Source organism: Haliaeetus albicilla, chromosome 14, assembly GCF_947461875.1.
Source record: "Haliaeetus albicilla chromosome 14, bHalAlb1.1, whole genome shotgun sequence".
Taxonomy (NCBI): domain Eukaryota; kingdom Metazoa; phylum Chordata; class Aves; order Accipitriformes; family Accipitridae; genus Haliaeetus; species Haliaeetus albicilla.
The window spans coordinates 2099742-2119640 of NC_091496.1; the positions used below are offsets into that span (position 1 = coordinate 2099742).

Below are 19899 nucleotides of genomic sequence, written 5' to 3' on the forward strand. Positions count from 1 at the left end.
AAACTTAGGGGAAATCTGTCATTCAGAATTTTTCATTCTTAACTCCTGGAAATAGGTCTTTCTCTCTTAAATTTTGTAAAAATCTATTCTTTGCACTTTCCGTTTATGGTATGTTGTGTTAAAGTCGACAATGTAAGCGTGCAGGTGTGTCAGAGATGTATGTGTTTATAAACGCACAGATGTATTTACACATTTAAACACACATGCAAATATCTTCTAAACTCTCAGGACACAAAACACCCTTCAGTTATGCTGCTTTCCCCATGAACCAGTTTATTATGTTCCCTCATTGATTAAGTTTGATTTTCCCCACTTCTGTTTTCCGAGCATTGCGTTTCCCTTGCCAGATACAGGGAGAACAATCTGCTCTGCCAAGAAAGTTGGCTTCTGCAGCAGCTGTTTCTTTATTTATTTATTAATATTTATCACTAACCTTTCACCCTCCCTCTGCATTCATCGTGACTTTGCACAAGCTGGCAATTGGGGTTCCCCTTGTGTCCATGTGTTTGAAGACACCCTTGTATGAGTCTTCACTCACCGCGGATCCGGACGGGGATTTCCGAGCTCCTGGGGCTCCGGGGGGATGAACCTGTGATGGAGCCAACAAGGAAGGCTCATCGCTTCCTCCTGGATCGCACCGATGGCTCTGCTCTTGAGCACAGGCCAGCCCAAAGCCGTCGCGGTGGAACGGGGTCTTTACTGGGTGTCTCTTGGGCTCGGCAGATCTCCTGGCTCTCATGTGCCTTGGGAGCACAGAGCTGTCGTCTGAATTCACATTTTCCTGTGGGAGGAGAAACAGCACCCTGCTGAGCACCTAATGTTATATACATAATAACATATATTATTTAGCACTATGCAATTAATTTACTGCAATTTAAAAGAAATAAAAAACTTTACAACTTTGAACTCTAAAAGCCTCCCCGCACCAGCCATGCCCGAGTAACACACCTGCTATGCGTTTAATATACCCAGTATATCTGATTGGAATAAGACAACCATTAATGCCTATTAATGTCTACATGTTAATCTGCCACTTGGTGATGTTTGCAGTGCTTATGATTTTGGCTGATATATATTTAAGGCACACACAGTAAAGCTTGTACAAATAGTTACTGGCCTGGCTCATAAATTGTTCTCTTCCATATTAGCAACAGTATATTATCTACTTGCTGCAGTAAAAATTATAATATTCCTAGCTGCTGGATATCTCAGCGTACAGCCGTTATTCCCTGAACCACACAGTGGAAGCACTGCAGTGTAGCTTTGATGAAGATTTTTGATATGAAAGCAAAATGCAGTGAATTTATTTATAACGAAAGAAAGCTGGGCACCTCCTTGCACCCAACCCCCAACCCTGAGACCTCCCAGGAGCACATGAGGGAAAGGGAAAAATCAGGATGGGGTGCAGTTATTTAGCACTATTCCCACTTTTTTTTGTGGCAGAAACAAAGACCTGGATTCATCTCAATTCATTTCACCTAGAAGTATGTGTCAAGACTTTTAGATGGTTAAAGTTAAGGGAAAGTAAATCCTAAATGAAGGACTTCCAAGAAATGCTGGTCAGTCCAGCCCTGGACATTATGCTGTCAGGTTTGCAGGGATGATAGTCCTGTTTTGCTGGATTTTAACTAGCGAGATGATGATTTCACCTAGTGGCTAATGAACCCAGGAAGTTTCTGACTCACCAAAATACATAAAGGAAAAAAAAATTGGTCCAATTAAAATTGAAATTCTGTACTGAATGATGGCAAGGATGACAAAAGGAAGAATAAAAGACAGCTCAGTGATGTGCTGGCACAGATTGGGGAGTGCCCATCTAGGGTGTGTGGGAGAAGCTAGAGAAACATCTCCCAGGCTTATGCAGAGGTCATCTGCGTGGGTCGGATGGCACCATCAGATGAGACCACGTGGACGTTCCCGTCCATCCTGCTCTGGGTCACAGCTCATCTGCATGCCGACTGGCTGTAAAATGCTGCTGCTCTTTAGCATGGGTCCATGTTCCATTCGCAGATGTGCAGATAGCATCACGAGGCAGCGGCGAGGCAAGCCCACGGGTTGCCAAGACCTCGCCGAGGTTTTGAAGGCGACCCGTATGCATGCGATCTCATAAAGCTGCCATTTACTGGGGTGGTGGGAAATTGCAGGGGGTAATAACTCTCCTTCATTCTGCAATTCCTCCGCAATTTTAGCAGTTTCCTGCTCTGAGATGCCAGCAATAAGGCACCTCAAAGAAAAGCAGAGAGGCTGCTGCTTTCTAAAGGAATGATTTACTGATGGCAGGTGGCAGTGTAAAAGAAGAAAGGAAAAGAGAAGGGAGGAAAGGAACAGATAAAATTAGGACAGGAAAGAGAAAAATGGAAATAAAAGGGGGAGTTAAAAAAAAAAATATTCCTGCAAAGAAAGAGGTACAGGAAAGAGAGAAATAGAAAAGGCCAAGAAAATATCAGGTAAGAAAATTAATAGACTATGGGTTTATCCACATGGAGACAACCAGGGGCATTTATCTGAATTAACTTTGAAAATGAGTAGGCTTAACTGCAGGGGAGCTGGGAGATGGAGGAGGGAGGAATTGGCTGGTACAGTCCCGTAACACCGAAGAAGTGGCTCATCCATGGAAAGAGTAACCAGCCACCGCTTCTCCCACGGGCACGTGTACCTGGGCTCATCCTGCCTCTTTATATCAGTTAATTTGCTTCCCCATTAACTCCTGCCAGCCAGAAATTGCACCTCCGAGATAAAGCTCTTGGGCTATTACAGGCTGTTTCTCTCTAGGGCCCCATGAACCTTTTAACAGGTAAAATTCGTGATTACAGCTGCTGCTGACAGGAAAACAAGTGGCTCCATTTCGCTCCCTTTGCATCACCCTCCACTGAGTTCAGTTTTGCTGTGGGAGCCACTGGGGATGAGAGGATGCGGGAGCTGCAGGGAGAGGGGGACTGCTGCTGTTTCCCTGCCTTTGGACATCACTTTTTCCTCCTCCTGAGGATAAAAGGGATTTTATGCCAAATGCAACCGAAGAAAAGACCCTTGGTGTCCAGATCCCATCGTGCTGGGGGGGGGGGGTCTGAAGTGCCCTAACAAACTTGTGGCAGCTGTTCCACTTTTACAAATGCCCCTACCAAAACGTGGATCATCGGACATGAGAGCAGGAAGGGTGCTGCTATCTGCCCATCTTTCAAACAACTCTTCATTTGATGGGGAATCCTCTGGGCTGGGATTCAGGAAAAGGTGTCTGGCAATACCACGTTGCAGGATTACGCCAATAACTATTGCCAAACACCCAGATGCAGCATCACTGTCGGATGGCACTGATACTGCACACACTAATCTATAGGGCTCTTGAACACCAGCCCCTATAGGGCAGGAGATCATCTCTATAAACCTAAAGTGCAAACTTTCCCCTCCCAGCTCCCCATGCTCTGCTCCTGATAACTCAGGCAGCGACAGACGGGGAATCGCTGCCTTGTCCCATCTCCCTCCAGCCTGCTCCCAGGGTTAATCAGCTTGAGCTCTAATTTCCCATTTGAATTATAAGCTTTCAGTTTCCTCCCTCCAGCTCTCCTGCCTTTCACCGCAAAATTAAAGAGCCCTTTAACATTTGGTATCTCCTCCCTGCGAAAGCTCTTCGATGCAGAAACAAAGTCATCTCAGGCACCCTGAGTTTGGCTAAAAAAATGTCTGGCCTTAGGTCTGTTGTGATAAAGGAGCCTGCAAGCCACCTACAAATCAGTTTTGTGGCTCTGCTCTGCAGTTCCCATTGTTTTTTTTTAAAAAAAGTGGCATCCCAAACAGGACACAGAAGTCTGGTTTTGGTCCTTGGGATGCAGGGATTAAATTAATTCTTTACATCCCTGATTACTGAGGACAGTACTCCTTTCTGCCTAAACGTCACATTTGGCATGTCCACGTTATCCCTTTTCCTTCCCGGTGCCATGGCCACGGCGTCTGGGCACACGGATGCACTTAGCTCCCAGACTCCGAACAAACAGCGGTCCCTCCCGTTTCATCGAGGAAGATGTTGTGTTTGTGGTGGGCCTGATTTATTAATGACTCCACACAGGGGCATGTGTGAAGCCACGAGGCATCTGCTCGCAAAGAGCATCCAGCACGGTTAAAGTCCACAGTTTCAAATGGAGCCACAGTTTTGGGACCCCCCAATTTCATGGCCTCCGGGTGCAGGTCCATAGGGACTGAGCGCTACCTGCTTTTGAGAGCAGGACACCAAAAAGCTCCCACCTCAGCCAGGGTCCTGCAGCCCAGTCCCCAAGAAAGGAGAGGGTTTGGGCTCCATCCTCCGTGTTTCCAGGTCTTTCTCCATTTTAACCAGGGCCAGCCAAGGGAAATGGTGCATCCAGGAGAGGAAACAAACCTGATGGATGCTCATGGCACAGGCCACCGTCTCCAGAGCTGCGGCTTGCACACATACACACGTGTGTGGGGTGTGCGTGTGTGTGTATTTGTGCTGGGAGCCCTCTCGTGGCTGCTGCACCATCGTTTGTTCCAGCTTTGTGATTCAGTGTGGTGTTAATTTGCCAGCGAAGAGACGGCTAAAGCCATGGGAGCAGAAGCAAGTGTTCAGCAGACAACCAGTGAGATTTCCTCCAACAGGGTCTCCCCACTTTCAGCTACTCCCTCATCGCTATTTGTAGAAATATCCTTGCTAATGCTGTTCCCAGCAGTAACCTGTAGCTGCAAGCAAACATCCAAGGGATTTTTTTGGTTCACTTTTTAAGGCTGTTGGTATCCTGTCTGAGTATTTTCAAAAAGAGCATCCCCTCCATCACACAGGAATACGTCAGTATGCAAAGGTGTTAAAACAGCAGTGGATGAATGCATTTTCCCTCTCTCCATCACTGGGGCTTGTGTCACTCAGTGCATTGTGTCAGGGTAGGGTCTCCCAGCTGGGCTGGACTGTGCACTTTTGGTTACAAAGATGTTGAAACTGGAGGGTTCTGGGTTTGGTACTTGGCAGTGGAGCGTGGTTTGGGCTCTCAGAAGAAAATGCATGTCCAAGAGAGCAGAAAAAAAAAAGAGTGACATGGGATGTTAAGGCTCAGACAACTATACTGCAGCAACACCAGAACTTATTGCCCATCAGCTGAGCTGTGATAACTGCTGCTACCAGGCTGGATGCACCCTCCAACTTTGCTGAAAATGATATAATGTGTCTTAGAGGGTATGTACATATGCACTTGTAAAGCAGCTCTAGCTCCTGGCTATGGAGGAAACCTCTCTGTTACTGCCCCTCAGCTGAGGTGCAGTAACAAACCACTTGAACTTTTTTTAGAGGCAAATGTCTTGCAGACCTTGGAGGAAGAGGTAAAGTAAGTCACCCTGCATTATGTTTCCTCTGGGACAGTCACCTTGTCTCAGCTGATCCACAAAGGCTTGTTAAATTACAATTTGCTCTTGAGTCCTTAAAAAAGAGAAAGTCCCCAAATTCCTGCTTAGACCCTAAAATCCTCTTCTTTAAGGGTCAGGCTCTGCACTCCAGAGCTGGGCTCAGGAGGGTGCATACCAGGGTCTAAAAGACTAACACTGTGCAGGGAAACCTGAGGGTCTGTGGACTATTCTGAGACATCTGTGGAAAGTAAGAAGGAAAGGAAATATCTTGTCAGGAGGCATATCTTAAAATCACTGTCTGGGGTCTGCACCGTCCCTAGAGTATTATAAGTCTGATTTTAAAGAGTATTGAGAATCATCAACTATTCTGTCAACCAAGCCCAAATAATAGGATGGATGCTGTAGCCAGATGGATTCGGATTAGAAAGAGATTGTCCTTCCCCCCCCAAAAAAGTGGGTAATTAACCAACAAAGCATTTGCCAAGGGCTCTGGGGGGGTTCCCACTTCCCTGCCTGTATGCAAAGGACAAGGTTGGCCATCAGCCTCCTGCCCAGGTCCCATGTCTGAGCAGTGGTGTCCTCCAGGGATGGGGGGGAGCTGCTCCAGGACTGAGAACACTGGGTCAGAGATGTGCAACCCAGTCCCTTCTGGTCTATCACTAATCTGCACGCTGGTCTACTGCCCAGAACTGCTGGGGAAGACATACATGGCTGGTATCCTGCTGCGGTTGTCCTGCCACCCTCTCTTCCAAGGACTTGAGAAGCTCCATGGACTGGTTTCCTTGCACGTTATCTTCTGGATGTGATGGGGGCACAGCCAAGCTCTGCAGAGGGTGATGTATAAGGAACAACACAGTCTCACTAATTACCAGAGCAGAAGATGGAAAGCAAGACCCTTTTCCAAGCTCTGACACTGATTCATGCAGAGATCCTTATCCTTTCTCTAACTTAGCTTTTCACTGCAGTAAAATAGGGGCAAAACTCACAGAACTGCAATGATTTGTCTAATCAAGCTCTGAGAAATGTAACTCATTTGCATCTATTAAATCAGCACAAATGGAAAAGTAATTAAAAGTCACTGAACAGGCATTTACATACACTGCTGAGAGAAGTGTTTGTCCCTTTTGAGTCTCTCTCCTTCCTTCTTTCCTCAGATGTTTTGTCCAAGGACTCAGGAGGGTTTCTGAGGGACTGGTACTCAGGTTCAGAACCACCAGCAGATGGACCCTGTGAAGACCAAAGAAAATTACTGCTTTTTCTAAGTCGAGACATCATCCACAATACATTGCTTTACCAACACCGCCATTTATTCAATAGCATGCTCAGAGACAGCAGGACAAGGCTGGAGAGCCAAGGTGCCAAGACCTCTCTTGCACCTTACTTGGGAACTGCCAGCGAGGGTGGTCTGGGGCAGACTGCAAGGATCCCCCGTGGGTCGGGGGGCTGCTTTGACCCCCTTTGCTCTCTGGTTGAAGTCCAGCCTAGATAGGTCGTCCCAGAGGAGCAGAGAGGTCCCCAACCCTTTACGCCGGATTGGGTTGGGCTCCCAAAACCCAACAGAGACAGCTTTGGTGTCTCTGTACCCCAAATTCCAGCACTGCTGGCTCCAGGGTTGCTGGCACACATCCAGTTTGTGTCTCGGCGCAAACACATCTACTGGTGAGCACTTCATTCCCTCTCAAGCCCCTAAAATGCTATCATCCAGGTTGCAATGATCCGGAAAAGCAACGCCTCACCTGAGATCACAGCAGCAGCCTGGAGCTGAGAGGGGATGAGCCTGTCTCACCCTGTCTAAGTGCCTGAGCAACTGGGTCATCGCTGAACCAACCACAGAGCAAGATAAAATCATCAGAAGCTGGCTCCAAACACCCCCACAGCTCTTGTGCTCCAGTTAGAGACAACATTTCCTACCAGTGACCTACAAGCCTTTATGCAGAGTGAGTCACTTCTTGGCTGTCATAAAAAGAGGCCAAGAAAAGCCCCACCGCAGCTGCAGGCACTATTTCCTAGACTATCTCTTATCAGGACTGTCTAGTACAGACAAATTAAGATCCATGACTCCTCCAGCAGCTATGAGAGGTGACCTGCATACAGCCCTCTGATATTCCTGGAGGTGTGCTGTACCACATTGGAACTTGGGTCCAGCATGGAGATTAAGCCTTAACATTGCTAATAAATTCCTAATTGCCATAAAAACAAACTATCTGCTACTTGCAATTGCAAAGGATGCAGGTGGCTAGACTATCTCTAGCAATTAGCCTGGTTACTCAAGCAAATGAGGGCTCTGGAGTGATGGCAGGAACTCCTCTCTTGGGCAATCCCAATCCAACCTGACAGCAGGATTGGATCCATCCCTGCCAGGGCAGGAGAGACGCACCTAGATTACAGCCACCCAGTGAGGGCAAGTTCAACAGATAACCAGCACAGGGACGGCTTGAAACCAGCCCAATCCGTGCTGGTTTTTTCCTCAGAAGACAAGAAGGAGTTGTGGTTGGGTGGAAAGGAAGGGAGGACGAGGATCAGCAGGAGTCATCACTGGAGCATGGACTGGGAGCTCAGAGGCAGCCAATAAACATTTGGTGTGCAATGTCTTAATATTATTGCTGCAGCAGACCAGATGGACAGGAGCACAGGTCTACATAACTACACTTCATCTTCTCTGCTGTTTATTTTCACCTTAGGGAGTCCTCCAGACACCGTCACCCTAAACTGAGCCTCCACCTCCAGGCTCTGTGCTGCTTCTGTCACCTCAGTGCTGGCCAGGGCATCTTGAGAAGTATCGAACACCAGTGAATCCTGCAACATCAAAAAAAGTGGGTTGGTGTGGCAACGACAAACCTGAGCTCCCAGGATCCACACATGCGATGAGCTGGAGCCTGACGGGCTATTTCTGCCTACTGCCCCATGCCTCCAGCGTGCTCTATCCTACCTGGTGGCCTTTCCGAACCAGAATGGAGCAAGTAGTCAGCAGTTCCCTGCTGGCCACCTCCAAGCCTTCCTTCCAAGCTAGTCCTACCTTCCTGGGATCTCTCTTGCTTTTGAGGCCACCCTTGTGATCGCTTCTTGTGCTGCTTCGCTCCCCGCACACACCCACCACTCCAACAACCCCCAGCCCTCGAAGGAAAGAAGGAGGCTGATGGCTTTAGAGGATGGCTTCTAGCTACCTCCATCAACAACGAGGGTTGACTGATTCCTTTATTTCCACTGAAAAAAGAATGCTTTGCAATCCCATCAGTTTAACCTGAAGATCCAAGATCCTGGTATGAGCCTTGAGCCTCCTTCCAGCTTAACTGTTTCTTACTGTGGCTGTAAGTCACCGTCACCTGCTTGATGACAGAAGTGACCCTGAAACCTTCAATGATTCATTTCTGGCTCTCATTTCCTTCGAGGTCTGTCTGCCCCCTGAGGATGCCAGATGACGATACTCACGCTGTGCTCAGTGGCATGCAGAGCTGCCTGCTTTCTCCTGGAGGTCTTGCTTATCCTGGAGCCACCCAGCTGTCGCACCAGCCCATCCAGCCCATCCCACAGGAGCGCATTGGAGAGGTCCTTCAGCAACGCCAGCTGCAACCAGTGGAGACCATTAAGGCAGTAGCCCAGTGCCACCCTTCCGTTCCTGACACATGACAGTGGAAGTGCAGCCATCCCAAAAAAACGACTGACGCATTTCTAGTGGGGCTCACAGGGCGCCTGGTGAAGCGATGTGCCCTGACAGCCAACGGCTGATTTAAATATAGGTGTCTACGGTTTGGGCATCTAGGAGCCGATCGATCGATGGTGCTTACATGGTGGGTCTCCCCATCCTAAATAAAACTCCTACATTTGATCAGATCAGTCAGTCCCTCACCTCCCTCAGTCACATCTCCAGAGCTTATAGAAAGGAGCTGAAGATAACAAGCACAACTATAAGTACCTGCCTGGTAGATACTAGAAGTTGAGCCTTATCACACTTCCTGAGCTTGATGGCAACCTTGAGAGGGGAGAGGGAGGCCACCGGACTAGCACTGCTGTATTGCACAGTGTTTATTTACTATTGTGTTACGAGCTAAGGAACAACCCAAACTGGACTTTGTACTAAACAGGACACACAGCATGGCCAGAGCACCCAAAGGGCTGCGTGGGTCTCCTCTTGCTGGATGTGCAGACCCAGTGCTGAAGTACAAGCCCACCCAGGTGGTAGCACCAAGCTCTAAATGGGTATTTGCCAAGTCTCAATGTCACATGGGCCTCAAAGCCACTATCCACCCCTTAACATAGCAACAGAAAAGCTGTCCAGGAAGAATTTAAATATGTACAGTAAGCTGTAAAAGGAAATGTAATAACCCTGCCTTCTTTTGAGTGCATAGCTGGACCTGGGGCAGCACACATCATCTCCAGAAGGCCAGATGGAATAGATGGAAAAGCTTAATTACAATCACCTTGTCAGAAGGAAGGTCAAAGTGTTACCTGCCTTGATACCATTTGCTTCAAAAAGCCTCTCCAGATCCTGCAAGAGGAAAGAAGGGTCAGAACTTCTCCTCTTCTCTCCTCCAGCTGAGGAAGCTGGTCCTGCAGGTGGCTAAGCCTGGGGGCACACACAGGCTCCCCTCTGCCATCCCAACCCCAGACAGAGAGGGAGGTGTTTCCAATGTTAATACGCTCTATATTTTTTATTTTATTTACCTTCATTTCCACTCCTTTGCCTGGTGGACCAGGTTCTCCCTTCAAATGAACAAGAACAACTCATTAATCAAGTCATTACCCCGATGAGCAGCCAGAAGAGGAGGTCTGAGGAGGGCCAAGAGTCACATATCTGGCCATTACTCTGCTCCCAGCCCGCGCTGTGACCCCAGACAAATCCCTGTAGGCTCAGAGAGGGGGTTTGAATCCCACTCCTGCTCAATGGGCTCCTCCACTGGACACAGCTGCTGGCTGCATTTCATACGCCAGGCCTGGACCAGAGCCAGACATGAACATCATCAAAGTGAGGTTTGGACCAGGGCTTTGCACCATCCCCTTCTCCATTTCTTGGCCATGTACAACATGTAAAAAGCAAAGGTTTTTGAGGCCACTCAGTGCCACCGATGCTGTCACTGCTGTGGCAGCTGTAAAGACGTAGCAGCAAGGAGGAGGATGGCCAAGGTGCCCCCATGGTTGGTGGTCCCTTCTGGAGGTGGCTGTGGTGCTGGTCGCCCACCCTACTGCCACATATCTCCAATGGGTTGGACTCCCAATGGCAAGTCACGTAGACAGGCTGTCCATCTCTCCTTGCCCCGCATGGTGACACTCTCCACGGTGCGTGATCCTGGGCCACTGCCACAGATGAAACTACAGATAAGCTGCAACAAGTTGGGAGGTTGAGCGCTGGGGTGAGGAACATCTGCTGAGGCGGGGGCTGACCTGCCTCTCTGATGGGCTTCATTTCACTGAAATCTGGTTTCTGCATTGACAGATTCCGGTGGAATGAAGGGCACCAGGAAGGCCCTGATGGGGATGCATCTTCATGCCAAGGTGTGCAGGGGTGAAGGAGCTGCAATGGGGGGATGCTCTGGGTACGTCTGAGGCACAGCCCATGCATGTCACCTGGATAAGTCCTTGCCTTTGTGAAAACTTGGATCTTGTGCCAACCAAGAGATCTACCTGTACCCACTGAGGCTGCTTTCTGCAGCATTTTCTTCTCCATTAAGTGAAGGAGTTGGTCCCACCTATAAAGATCTCTAGATGTGTGTGGCACCAGGAGCCATCTCTCCTTCCATCCCTTTCTGATGCACTCTTCAACTTGCAGGGGACAAGAAAGGAAGGAAACATCCCTGAACATTTTAGAAATTCATCCCATCCGACTCCTGAACCACATCTTCCTACTTAAATATTCTGTATCTGCTTAATTGAGTTGTAGGACTACAGCGTCATTGTGACTGCAAGTTTACAAGCCCATCTCAGAAATTCTGCTTTGGAAACCCAACCTTTTAGGGGGTCAGAAGAGATCCGTGCTCTTCCCCTCTGGCCAGCCCAACACAGTGCTACCAACACAAAGATGCCTCCATGCATTCAGGACATACCTTTGGGCCTGGAGGACCTCTTTCGCCTTTCAAGCCATCCTTCCCACGATCCCCCTGTAAGCCAGCAGGAACATGTTAATTCTTTGTCCCCTCTAAAATTCCCAGTGGAGATGATGGTTTCATCATGCATTGCAGCATTTCTTGCGCACTGGCCCATGCTGGCCCTAGACTAACATCTTTTCCAGATAGAACAACCAGCCTTTTCTTGTAACTATCTCACTGAATCACATTATTAAGTTAAATTTGGAGCAACTCTGCTCTTCACTTGACACACCCTGCTTCTGCTTCGGACCTGAAGAAGGACTCATGCTCCTGAGAGCTTTTCTGCTTTTCCTTCCCCCCCTGCTACCCCACCTGGGCTAATAATGGTATGACCTCTCCTTGCAAACCGAACTTTGCCTCTATTTCCCTGCCATCACAGCTTGGCTGATGAAGCAACACCATTTCTTTAGTAAAGCCTGGGACTGGATGCTTTAAGTGGGTTTTGGGAAGGTGACAGACCCTCGGTGATATTGCTTGCAGCCCTTGTTCTCCCACAGTCCATTATGTGCTTTGCTTGTGACTCATGACTCACAACTCAGGAGTCCTGCAGGTAAATCAGAAAACTGGCAGGGCAAGCCCGGGTTTGCCTGAAAAGGACCCATCTAGATATACACTCTGCACCTCTCTGAATGAGCCTTTCCTCCCAGCACAGCAAAATGTAGTAGAAATTGATGCTGCGGCTGGTCTGCCTCCTCCGCGTCTGCCTTGTGTCCTTCCCTGTCCCCAGCTGCAAGATGCGCAAAATAAACGGCCAACTCAGAAATCTTGTTAAACTGGAGGAGGGAGAGAAGGCAATTAAATACATTTTTTCATCTTATTGGGCTCTGATTACTCAAATTACTCCATGACTCCACCTCTGTTCCTGCACTGGGGAGATCTGGTGCTGCATGTGGCACTGTGGTTTGCATGTGGCCAAAGCTGCATTTCTTTGCCATTTGCTTTGCTAAACAGACCATGGTAAGGGGCATGGGAGGGGGTAAGGAGCTGCTTTGATATTGATGACTACTTGGGCATCCCTCAGATAGGATTTAGGCAGATTGGCATGAAGTCATGAGGGGCTCATTAATATTGTCAGTGATCTTTTTCACAGGGCTGAAAAAAGGATGGAGTGAATCCGTCTCTGCTGTTTCCTGTCACTGGAATTTCCATCTGTGCTGGATCCATGCTACTGTGATCCAAGTACTGGCACTAAATAAAAGCTCTTCCAAACCTACCCACAATCAGAGCTATTGCTATAACCAGGAGCTTCTGTAACAGCCATAGCCTCGTTGTTCTTGGCAAAATGCTGGAGTTATTCCAGTATTCAAGTCACCTCATTCCCTTTCAGCAAAGCAGTCAGGCTCTCAGTGAACTTCAGCATCTGAATGGAGCCCTCTGATTTCTGGGCTGAAATGTTCACTCTAGTTTGCCCTGCGGAAACATGAAGACTTGGAAGGACAACTAAAGCTCACCTCGTCTTGGCATGACCAACAAAGATATATTGCATTTGGAGAACCTTTGTTGTTGGAGGTGGGAACAGCAAGAATTTGCTTAAGGAACTTCTGAGTTTTAGGCTGTGTTTGCAGACTTTGACTTATAAAAGTAATGAAGCTACAAAATACACATGTGCAAAATAATCGCATATTCTGCTTCAACACACATCTCCAGCAAGGAGGCGATCTTACCTTCTCGCCTTTCAAGGTGATGGTGTTCTCCAGAGAAGACATCTGCAAAGGGAAGAAACTCTTCTCACAAAGTGAAGGATGATGTCTTTGACACAAGCTCTCACCTCCACCTGCCTTTTATCCCCATTAGTCCTTACCCATGGGCACAGACCCAGCTGCTTCCTCCCAAATCAGCCAGCAACCTGAATCTGCTATGTTTGGACTCAAACCAACAGAGAGCTGGTGCAGCATCTTTGCTCTCACAGGTTAAGAGATTCAGGGTGGCTGTGATGTTGGGGTCAACATCTGCATTTCTAATGAAGGCCTTATCAAAGGGAACTGGGGTCACACAGACACCGCTTCCCTGCTGCTCAGGACATTGCTTGGGTCCCTCTCTGACATGGGCATTTAGTGGGATGTTTCAGTAGCCACCTGGGTAACTGCATGAGTGAGGATAAGCCTTGTGAACCCTCAGACCACCCGGCTGGGTGATGGAGTGAGATGGCTATGCATTAGCAGAGAAGGATCTTGCCATACCCTGGAGCAATAAGGCTCTTCCCAGTTCTGAAGGGAATAGGGGGTGCTTGGTATCCCCATGTCCCACTCCCAAACACACCAGAGTCCAAGTATTGAAGAATATACAAGAGACAAGTGAACAGGAGCCCCAGTAGACAGCAACAACTGAAAATGGGGCTGGGACCACAAAATGGGGTGGTTTCAAATGGCATGTTGGTAGGATTGGGAGCGGACAGCTGCAATATATGGAGTGAGGCATCACTGGAAGGCAATGACTCCTTGCTCCTGGCTTTTCCCGAGTTCCAAAGTTGGCAGAAACCACTGTCTTGTACAGGAATGATACTGCTGAATATGGTCAATAGCATTTTGCCCACTTTGAGGCAGCCTCTTACCCAGATCTTGCCAATGCCTCATCCCTGGGGATGGACGATAAAGTCTAGCACAGCTCTCCCGAGAGGCTGTAGTTCCTGGTCCTAAGACAGTGGTTTGGTTTTGCGCTAGGGTGGCTTTAGCTCCATTGAAGCCAATGGGGTGAAAAAAATGCCTCCTTGCACATTCATGTACTAAAACACCTTCCTGATCACCTAAATGACCTTTCAAAATCTCTTCCAGCCTTATTTTTGATGAACCTGAGTTGGGTTTCTCTCTCTTCATCTGACATGACTTGGTGTTAGGCCTCTTATCCAAAGGAAAACTCCATGCAAAGGCACAGGAGAGTCCTGAGCACGAGTCATCCCATGTGCCTAAGCACCTTTCCTAGGAGGCATCCATCTCTCTGCCTTTGCTATAGAAGGAGCCCAGGTGCCTTGATTACACAACAGTTAGTGATTAAAGGTATCGGATGGGTTCATAGCTAGGTTTTAGTCTCTTCTATGTCACAGTCTTCTTGCATCATCAGTGACAATCCATTTGGGATGGATTTATGCATATATCTGTAGAGGAACTAGATCCACTGCTTTGCACCTTTGATAAAGCTAGGAGGGAAATCCACTCTACAACAGGCGTTGTTGAAAGTAGTAAGTTCTGGCGATGTGTCCTCCATGGTACCCAGGATTTATAATCAATCTCAACATATCCCTTCCCTGAACAAATGTGTAAGACAACAGAATTAGGCATTACTCACAATGCTTCCAGGAGTCCCAGGCAGCCCAGGCTCACCCTGTGAAGATACAACACCACCATACCCCAACCCCCCACCCCCAAAAAATAGTGAGTGGTGCAATTCAACATTTTAGCCCCCAAACAGACTCCCTCTCATGCAAGGTTATAAATGGGAATGTGCAAACCTACAGATTCGCCCTTGTCTCCCTTCTCTCCAGTGATTCCCTAAGAGGTGGAGAGAGAGGCAGGATGAGAACAAGCCGTGGTGGGGGGTCTCAGCAGTCTTCCCTCTTCTTGCCAGCTCAGCATCCAACAGACTAACAAGCCCATCTTTGAGCAGCTGAGCTAATGAAATCAGGATTTCAACATCTCTCTGCAGAGGAGTTCTCTGATATTTAATAAGGGGTGAGATTATTAGCCTCTTCCTCAGTGGGTGGGCTCATTAGGGACTTTCCTCTAGTCAGCTGCTCAGTTTCACAAAGTTTGTAGAAACACCATGTCTTTGAGACCTCTGACAATGTAGCTGGTCTTAGATGGTGTTTTCCAAAGCTATTGGAGGGAGATCAGACAGACAGAGCATAAGTGCATCATTTCCCTTCCTTCCCCACCAGACTGAGACAGTGTTAAGTATTTTGTTTCCAGCAGTGTGTGGCTGAGGAAGTTTTTGTGCACTCAGAAACCCCAGTACACAGTCCTGCTATTTAACTTGTGCTCTAGCTAATCAAACAAGAAGGGAGAAACAGCCCTAATCTCCCCTTTGAAGAGGAGATTACCCCCCCAGGATAGGTGGAGGGAGCTTTCTATGCCTTGCAGACTGTAAGGCAGAAAAAAAATATGGTTCTTTCTTTGATTGGCATTGCACTATCCCAAGTCCACCCTCTCTCAGCTGCTCCTTTAGGGATTGCCTTACATCCTTTCCAGGTTGTCCTGTATCGCCTTTTATCCCCTGCTCTCCAGGCCGTCCCGGGAGCCCAGGTGGACCCTGCAAGAAAGGATTCGGAGAAGCAATCAGAAATAGAGCATGTGCAGCAGCTCATGAAAGTAAAGCAAACAAGAAGAATGTTACCCGCTCTATGATTTTTCACGCAGGAAAAGAAATACTTGCACGTGGACGTTTCTAAGTGAGGACTCTTCTTGGGATGGAGAAGGAAGTCTTCTCCTCCCGCACAGACCAGAGGTGCCTGGGCAGCAGCAGAGCAGCCTCCCCTGATGCCCCACCACTCTCCTGGGCAGAAAATTATAATAACAGCAATTATTACCCTGATTCCTCTCTCTCCTGGTTCTCCAGGGACACCAGCTTCTCCCTAAAAGACAGGAGCAGTAGCTTGTCAAAGTTTGCTTCCATCAGGTTGAACCTTCATTGGTGATACGAATTTTACTGCACTTACACCTGGAGGAATCAGTTTAAAGGGAGAGAACCAAACCAACCTACCACTCCAGTGGCTCTAATGCAGGTTAGATCTCCTCTTTGGCATTGCTTAATGCTTGGAAAGCCAGGACAAAGGCAGGCTTATGGTCATCCGAGATGTCTTAAATTAGGGGTGATGTTTTACAGCAGTCCCATAAATGAAGTAAATGGGGCAGAAGGTGTAGGGTGTCAGTATTCATATTTAGGGGTAGAATGAGGTTATTTCCACCAAACCCCACTATTATTTTTGGCATATTGTTTTCTGCATCTGCTGCAGAGCGTAAAGAACTCTCTCCCAAAGAAAATACCATTTAGTTCTTTTTTTGGCCTTTCTTTTTCAACCTTGAGCTTTGGAAGATGAAACCAAAACTAAAATAAGAGAAAGAAAAACTAAAATAAGCCAAGGGCAAGGTGAAGAGGATTCTTCATAGTCTCACCTAACCTAAGGACAAGTAAACAGCAAATGAAATGAGCAGGGGTCAGCTTCAAAACAAATCAAATGGTGTCATTTTCTAGCTGCTGTTTAATTAACGTCTGCAATGCCTTGCCCAGCGGGTTTGAGGGTGTTTAAGGTTTATGTGGGGTGACTAAATTCATGGAAGCAAAATCTACCAGGAGCTATCAAGCCCATGAGACATCACCTCTCACACAGGATATCCTACTTCTGCATTGTTCCCAGGACCTCCAGGGAAGTTGGTCACTCTCGGAGGTGAGACGCTGGGCTGGGTTGACCTTCACTCTAACTCAGTGCAGCCCTTCTACACTGCTGTATCCAGCTCTGAGTGAGCCTGCTGCGTTTGGTACCTATGTAACTCTGGAAGGTGTGGGCTCCCCCTTGATTACCTTGGTCCCAGAGATGCCTTTCTTCCCTGGTTCTCCCTACAACACAATGCAAAAGTGCTAGATTACATTTCCACCTGTGACCAAGGTTTTTTACCCTAATTTCTTATTTGGGTTAAGAGCTCTTATTTTGAAATCACTGGTGGCTCTGAGGTCATGGTTGTTGGGCAGCAGTGCCTCAGGATCAGAAAAACGGCTCTGCTTTTTTTTTCAAGCCTTCCCTTAGTGATCCTATTCCACTTGATGTTCAGGGATCAACTCTGCCCTTTGAACTGAAGAAAGGTCTTCACTGACTGTGGTTAGGAGAGGCTTTCCAGAAGCCAGTGATGATGCTTTTGTGAGGGGCCACCTTGCTTGATTGTAAGAAGGAACTACTATGCCCTAAAACCAAAAGCAAGCCCTTCAGGGCTGTTGTGGCTGCACACTGTGCTAGTTCCCTGCATGGCAGACAGATTTGACTCAATGATGAGAACCCATGATGTTGAATAACAAGTAAGAAATGTTGCGTCCAGGCACTGTAACACAAATAGCATGGTGCTATGCATTTGTTTCTCCCAGACCAAGGGTAAAGAGAGTCAGCCCCAAAACATAGCCTAAAGCACACCCTAATGACAGTCTGCACGGGATCTACCTCCTCACTTCCAATGAAAGAGCGGACAGAGCAAATGAGAAGCTAGATCCCTTGATGAGCAAACCATCATACCTAATTAGATGTAGTTTGTCCAGTCTCTTTTGTTGACCACTGTTGTGCTGAGACCTGTCTCTTCCCCAACCAGGCTTGTATAACGTGCATGTCTCTGACTGGTACCATCTTGTCACTTGTTCCTACTTGCTATTGCAAGGCCAAAACCCAGGGCTGTTAGCCTGGTATGAAGTGGTGTACCAAGGGGTTGAGCATGACTGACTGGACTGTTAGCTTCTACTTACATCTTTACCTCTTAGTCCGGTCTCGCCTGGTTTCCCAGGTAATCCTGGTTCACCTTTCTCTCCCTTCAGACCTATATCCCCCTAAAGAAAACAAGACTGTTGTTACGTTCCTCTTCTGCATTTCATAGTCCTCACATTTTAGACATTGCGGGGCAGATTCAGACAGCATGCCAGGCTCCATGGCCATGCAATTGCTTCCACACTCCTGGCTGAAGCTTCAGCTCAGAGCACCCACCCTGTGCTAGGAGGGACTGTGCTCATGGTATTTGCTTAGCGGGCTAGGGTGAAAAGCATCCATCTCTAATGCAGTCCATCCAGACCCCATGAGCAGCCTTGGCCAACACTGCAGGACAGACTCTTCTGAGGTTTTCCACCACCAGGAAGCTTTGCAGCTCAAATAAGGTGGCCCATTAGCAGTGACCCAGGAGATGGGTCCAGTCTTGAGAGAGTGGTGTGGCCACAGGTTCAGTCCCCCCTCCATGCTTTAACTTCTATTCCCATGTAAAATCAGTTGAGCTTTCATGGATGGGTACCTATGCATCTGTTCTGCTTGATGTTTGTACAACAGAGACCTTCCTCATCACTCAACCACCTCACCGTGCCTTGTCCCAACCCAAAAATACCTCTTGCTGCCTTCTCCACTTTGCAACTCTATTAACACTTGTTAACACAGCCTCTCTTGGATGTCTCTCATTTATCTCTTTTGGCATCCAATTTCTCTGTGGCCATGAAGCTGATCCAGCCTCAATATTCCATTCACTGGGCTATGTATCATGCTGTAATATTTCCCAAATCCATACACTCCTTCAGCCAAGCCTGGGGAGCAACTCTGAGAAATGTACACAGTGAGACAGATTTACTGAACAAACATCACACTGGGGATGTTTTCTAGACATCTCTTGGCCACTTTTGAACCTTTGCTAGGAGAAATCCTACAAACTGAGATTTGCAGAATTTTTTAAGGCCTCATTTCTTGCATCTTTTCATTATCTTTCTACGCAGGGGTCTGCATGTCATAGATAGATTCCAGCAAAGCAGGATCTGTTCAGACCTTTCAGCTTTTGAACACTGCCTATGTTTTGACACTAGCCACATGGCAAAGATAAAACCCCACTGACTCAAGTTGCTTTGGGTGACACAGACATCAGTTAAGAGACAATGCTTTACGCGTTGCAATCACTGCACAGACTCACCTTCTGACCTGGTTTGCCAGACAAACCTACATTACCCTGCAGAAATACAGACCGTTAGTCACAAAACAAGAATGATACAGGCAGAATAATTTCAGGTTAGGGTCCTCTGTTGTATCTAAAGGGCGTAAACATCACTCCCAGTTCTGCAAAGCTGCTCTTTGGTTGCAGGTATTAGCAGCTGAAACAGCGTAGTAAAATGCAGAGAAGGGGAAAACAGATGGTGTCCTAAGAGAAGAGGGGCTGCTGTAAGCACACACTGTCTAGATACGTCTGCCTTCCCCACTTTGAAACCATTAATACTCTGATGATGAGCTTTGATAGAGGGGTGGGGACCTCAAAGATGTTAGGTTTTGCAAGTTTTTTCTGCTTTAAAGTGAAAGGGACTATTAATATCCCCATAGACGGGAACACCAAGCCATTAACCCAACCCTTACTAGACATCAGTGAACTCACGTGGGAGCCACCAGAAGCTTGCACCTTCTTAGACACAAAAGTCAGGAAGATAAAGGTCAAGGTCACCTTCAGGACACAAAGCCATTGGAAATGGGGCTTCCTTGGCTTTGCTGTTCACAGAATTACCAGTTGAGCGTTGACCACCTATGCTTTCTTCCAGACTCACGAGCAATCCTCTCTCTGCATTTTGGAGAAGCCCACCCCCCTTACCACTGTCTTCCACAGTCAGGTGAAAACTACCCTATCACACAAGACCACCACAGGATCACCAGCCACAGGGTAACAGCCCAGCTCCTTGTGACCATCCCAGTATTAATTTGGTGGTGACAGGTTTCGTGGGTGAAGGCCAGAAAATTCACGTGCATGGAGGTGCCAGAGAGATTTTGCCTCTGAAC

At 47.7% G+C, this 19899-nt stretch overlaps 1 protein-coding gene across 1 annotated transcript in view; it reads right to left on the reverse strand.

The window, feature by feature from the left end:
- The window catches only part of LOC104321903 (collagen alpha-1(VII) chain-like), a 132774-nt gene that overhangs the window by 41713 nt on the left and 71162 nt on the right, over positions 1 to 19899 (reverse strand). The window contains exons 44-58 of the mRNA XM_069801526.1: positions 19052 to 19087; positions 17859 to 17939; positions 15943 to 15987; positions 15594 to 15665; positions 14873 to 14908; positions 14706 to 14741; positions 13088 to 13129; positions 11382 to 11435; positions 10006 to 10044; positions 9794 to 9829; positions 8773 to 8907; positions 8020 to 8139; positions 6442 to 6570; positions 6051 to 6167; positions 539 to 781 (exon numbers count right to left, since the gene is read on the reverse strand). Coding sequence (XP_069657627.1) covers positions 539 to 781; positions 6051 to 6167; positions 6442 to 6570; positions 8020 to 8139; positions 8773 to 8907; positions 9794 to 9829; positions 10006 to 10044; positions 11382 to 11435; positions 13088 to 13129; positions 14706 to 14741; positions 14873 to 14908; positions 15594 to 15665; positions 15943 to 15987; positions 17859 to 17939; positions 19052 to 19087 — 1221 coding nt within the window. The remainder of the gene's footprint in view (positions 1 to 538; positions 782 to 6050; positions 6168 to 6441; positions 6571 to 8019; positions 8140 to 8772; positions 8908 to 9793; positions 9830 to 10005; positions 10045 to 11381; positions 11436 to 13087; positions 13130 to 14705; positions 14742 to 14872; positions 14909 to 15593; positions 15666 to 15942; positions 15988 to 17858; positions 17940 to 19051; positions 19088 to 19899) is intronic.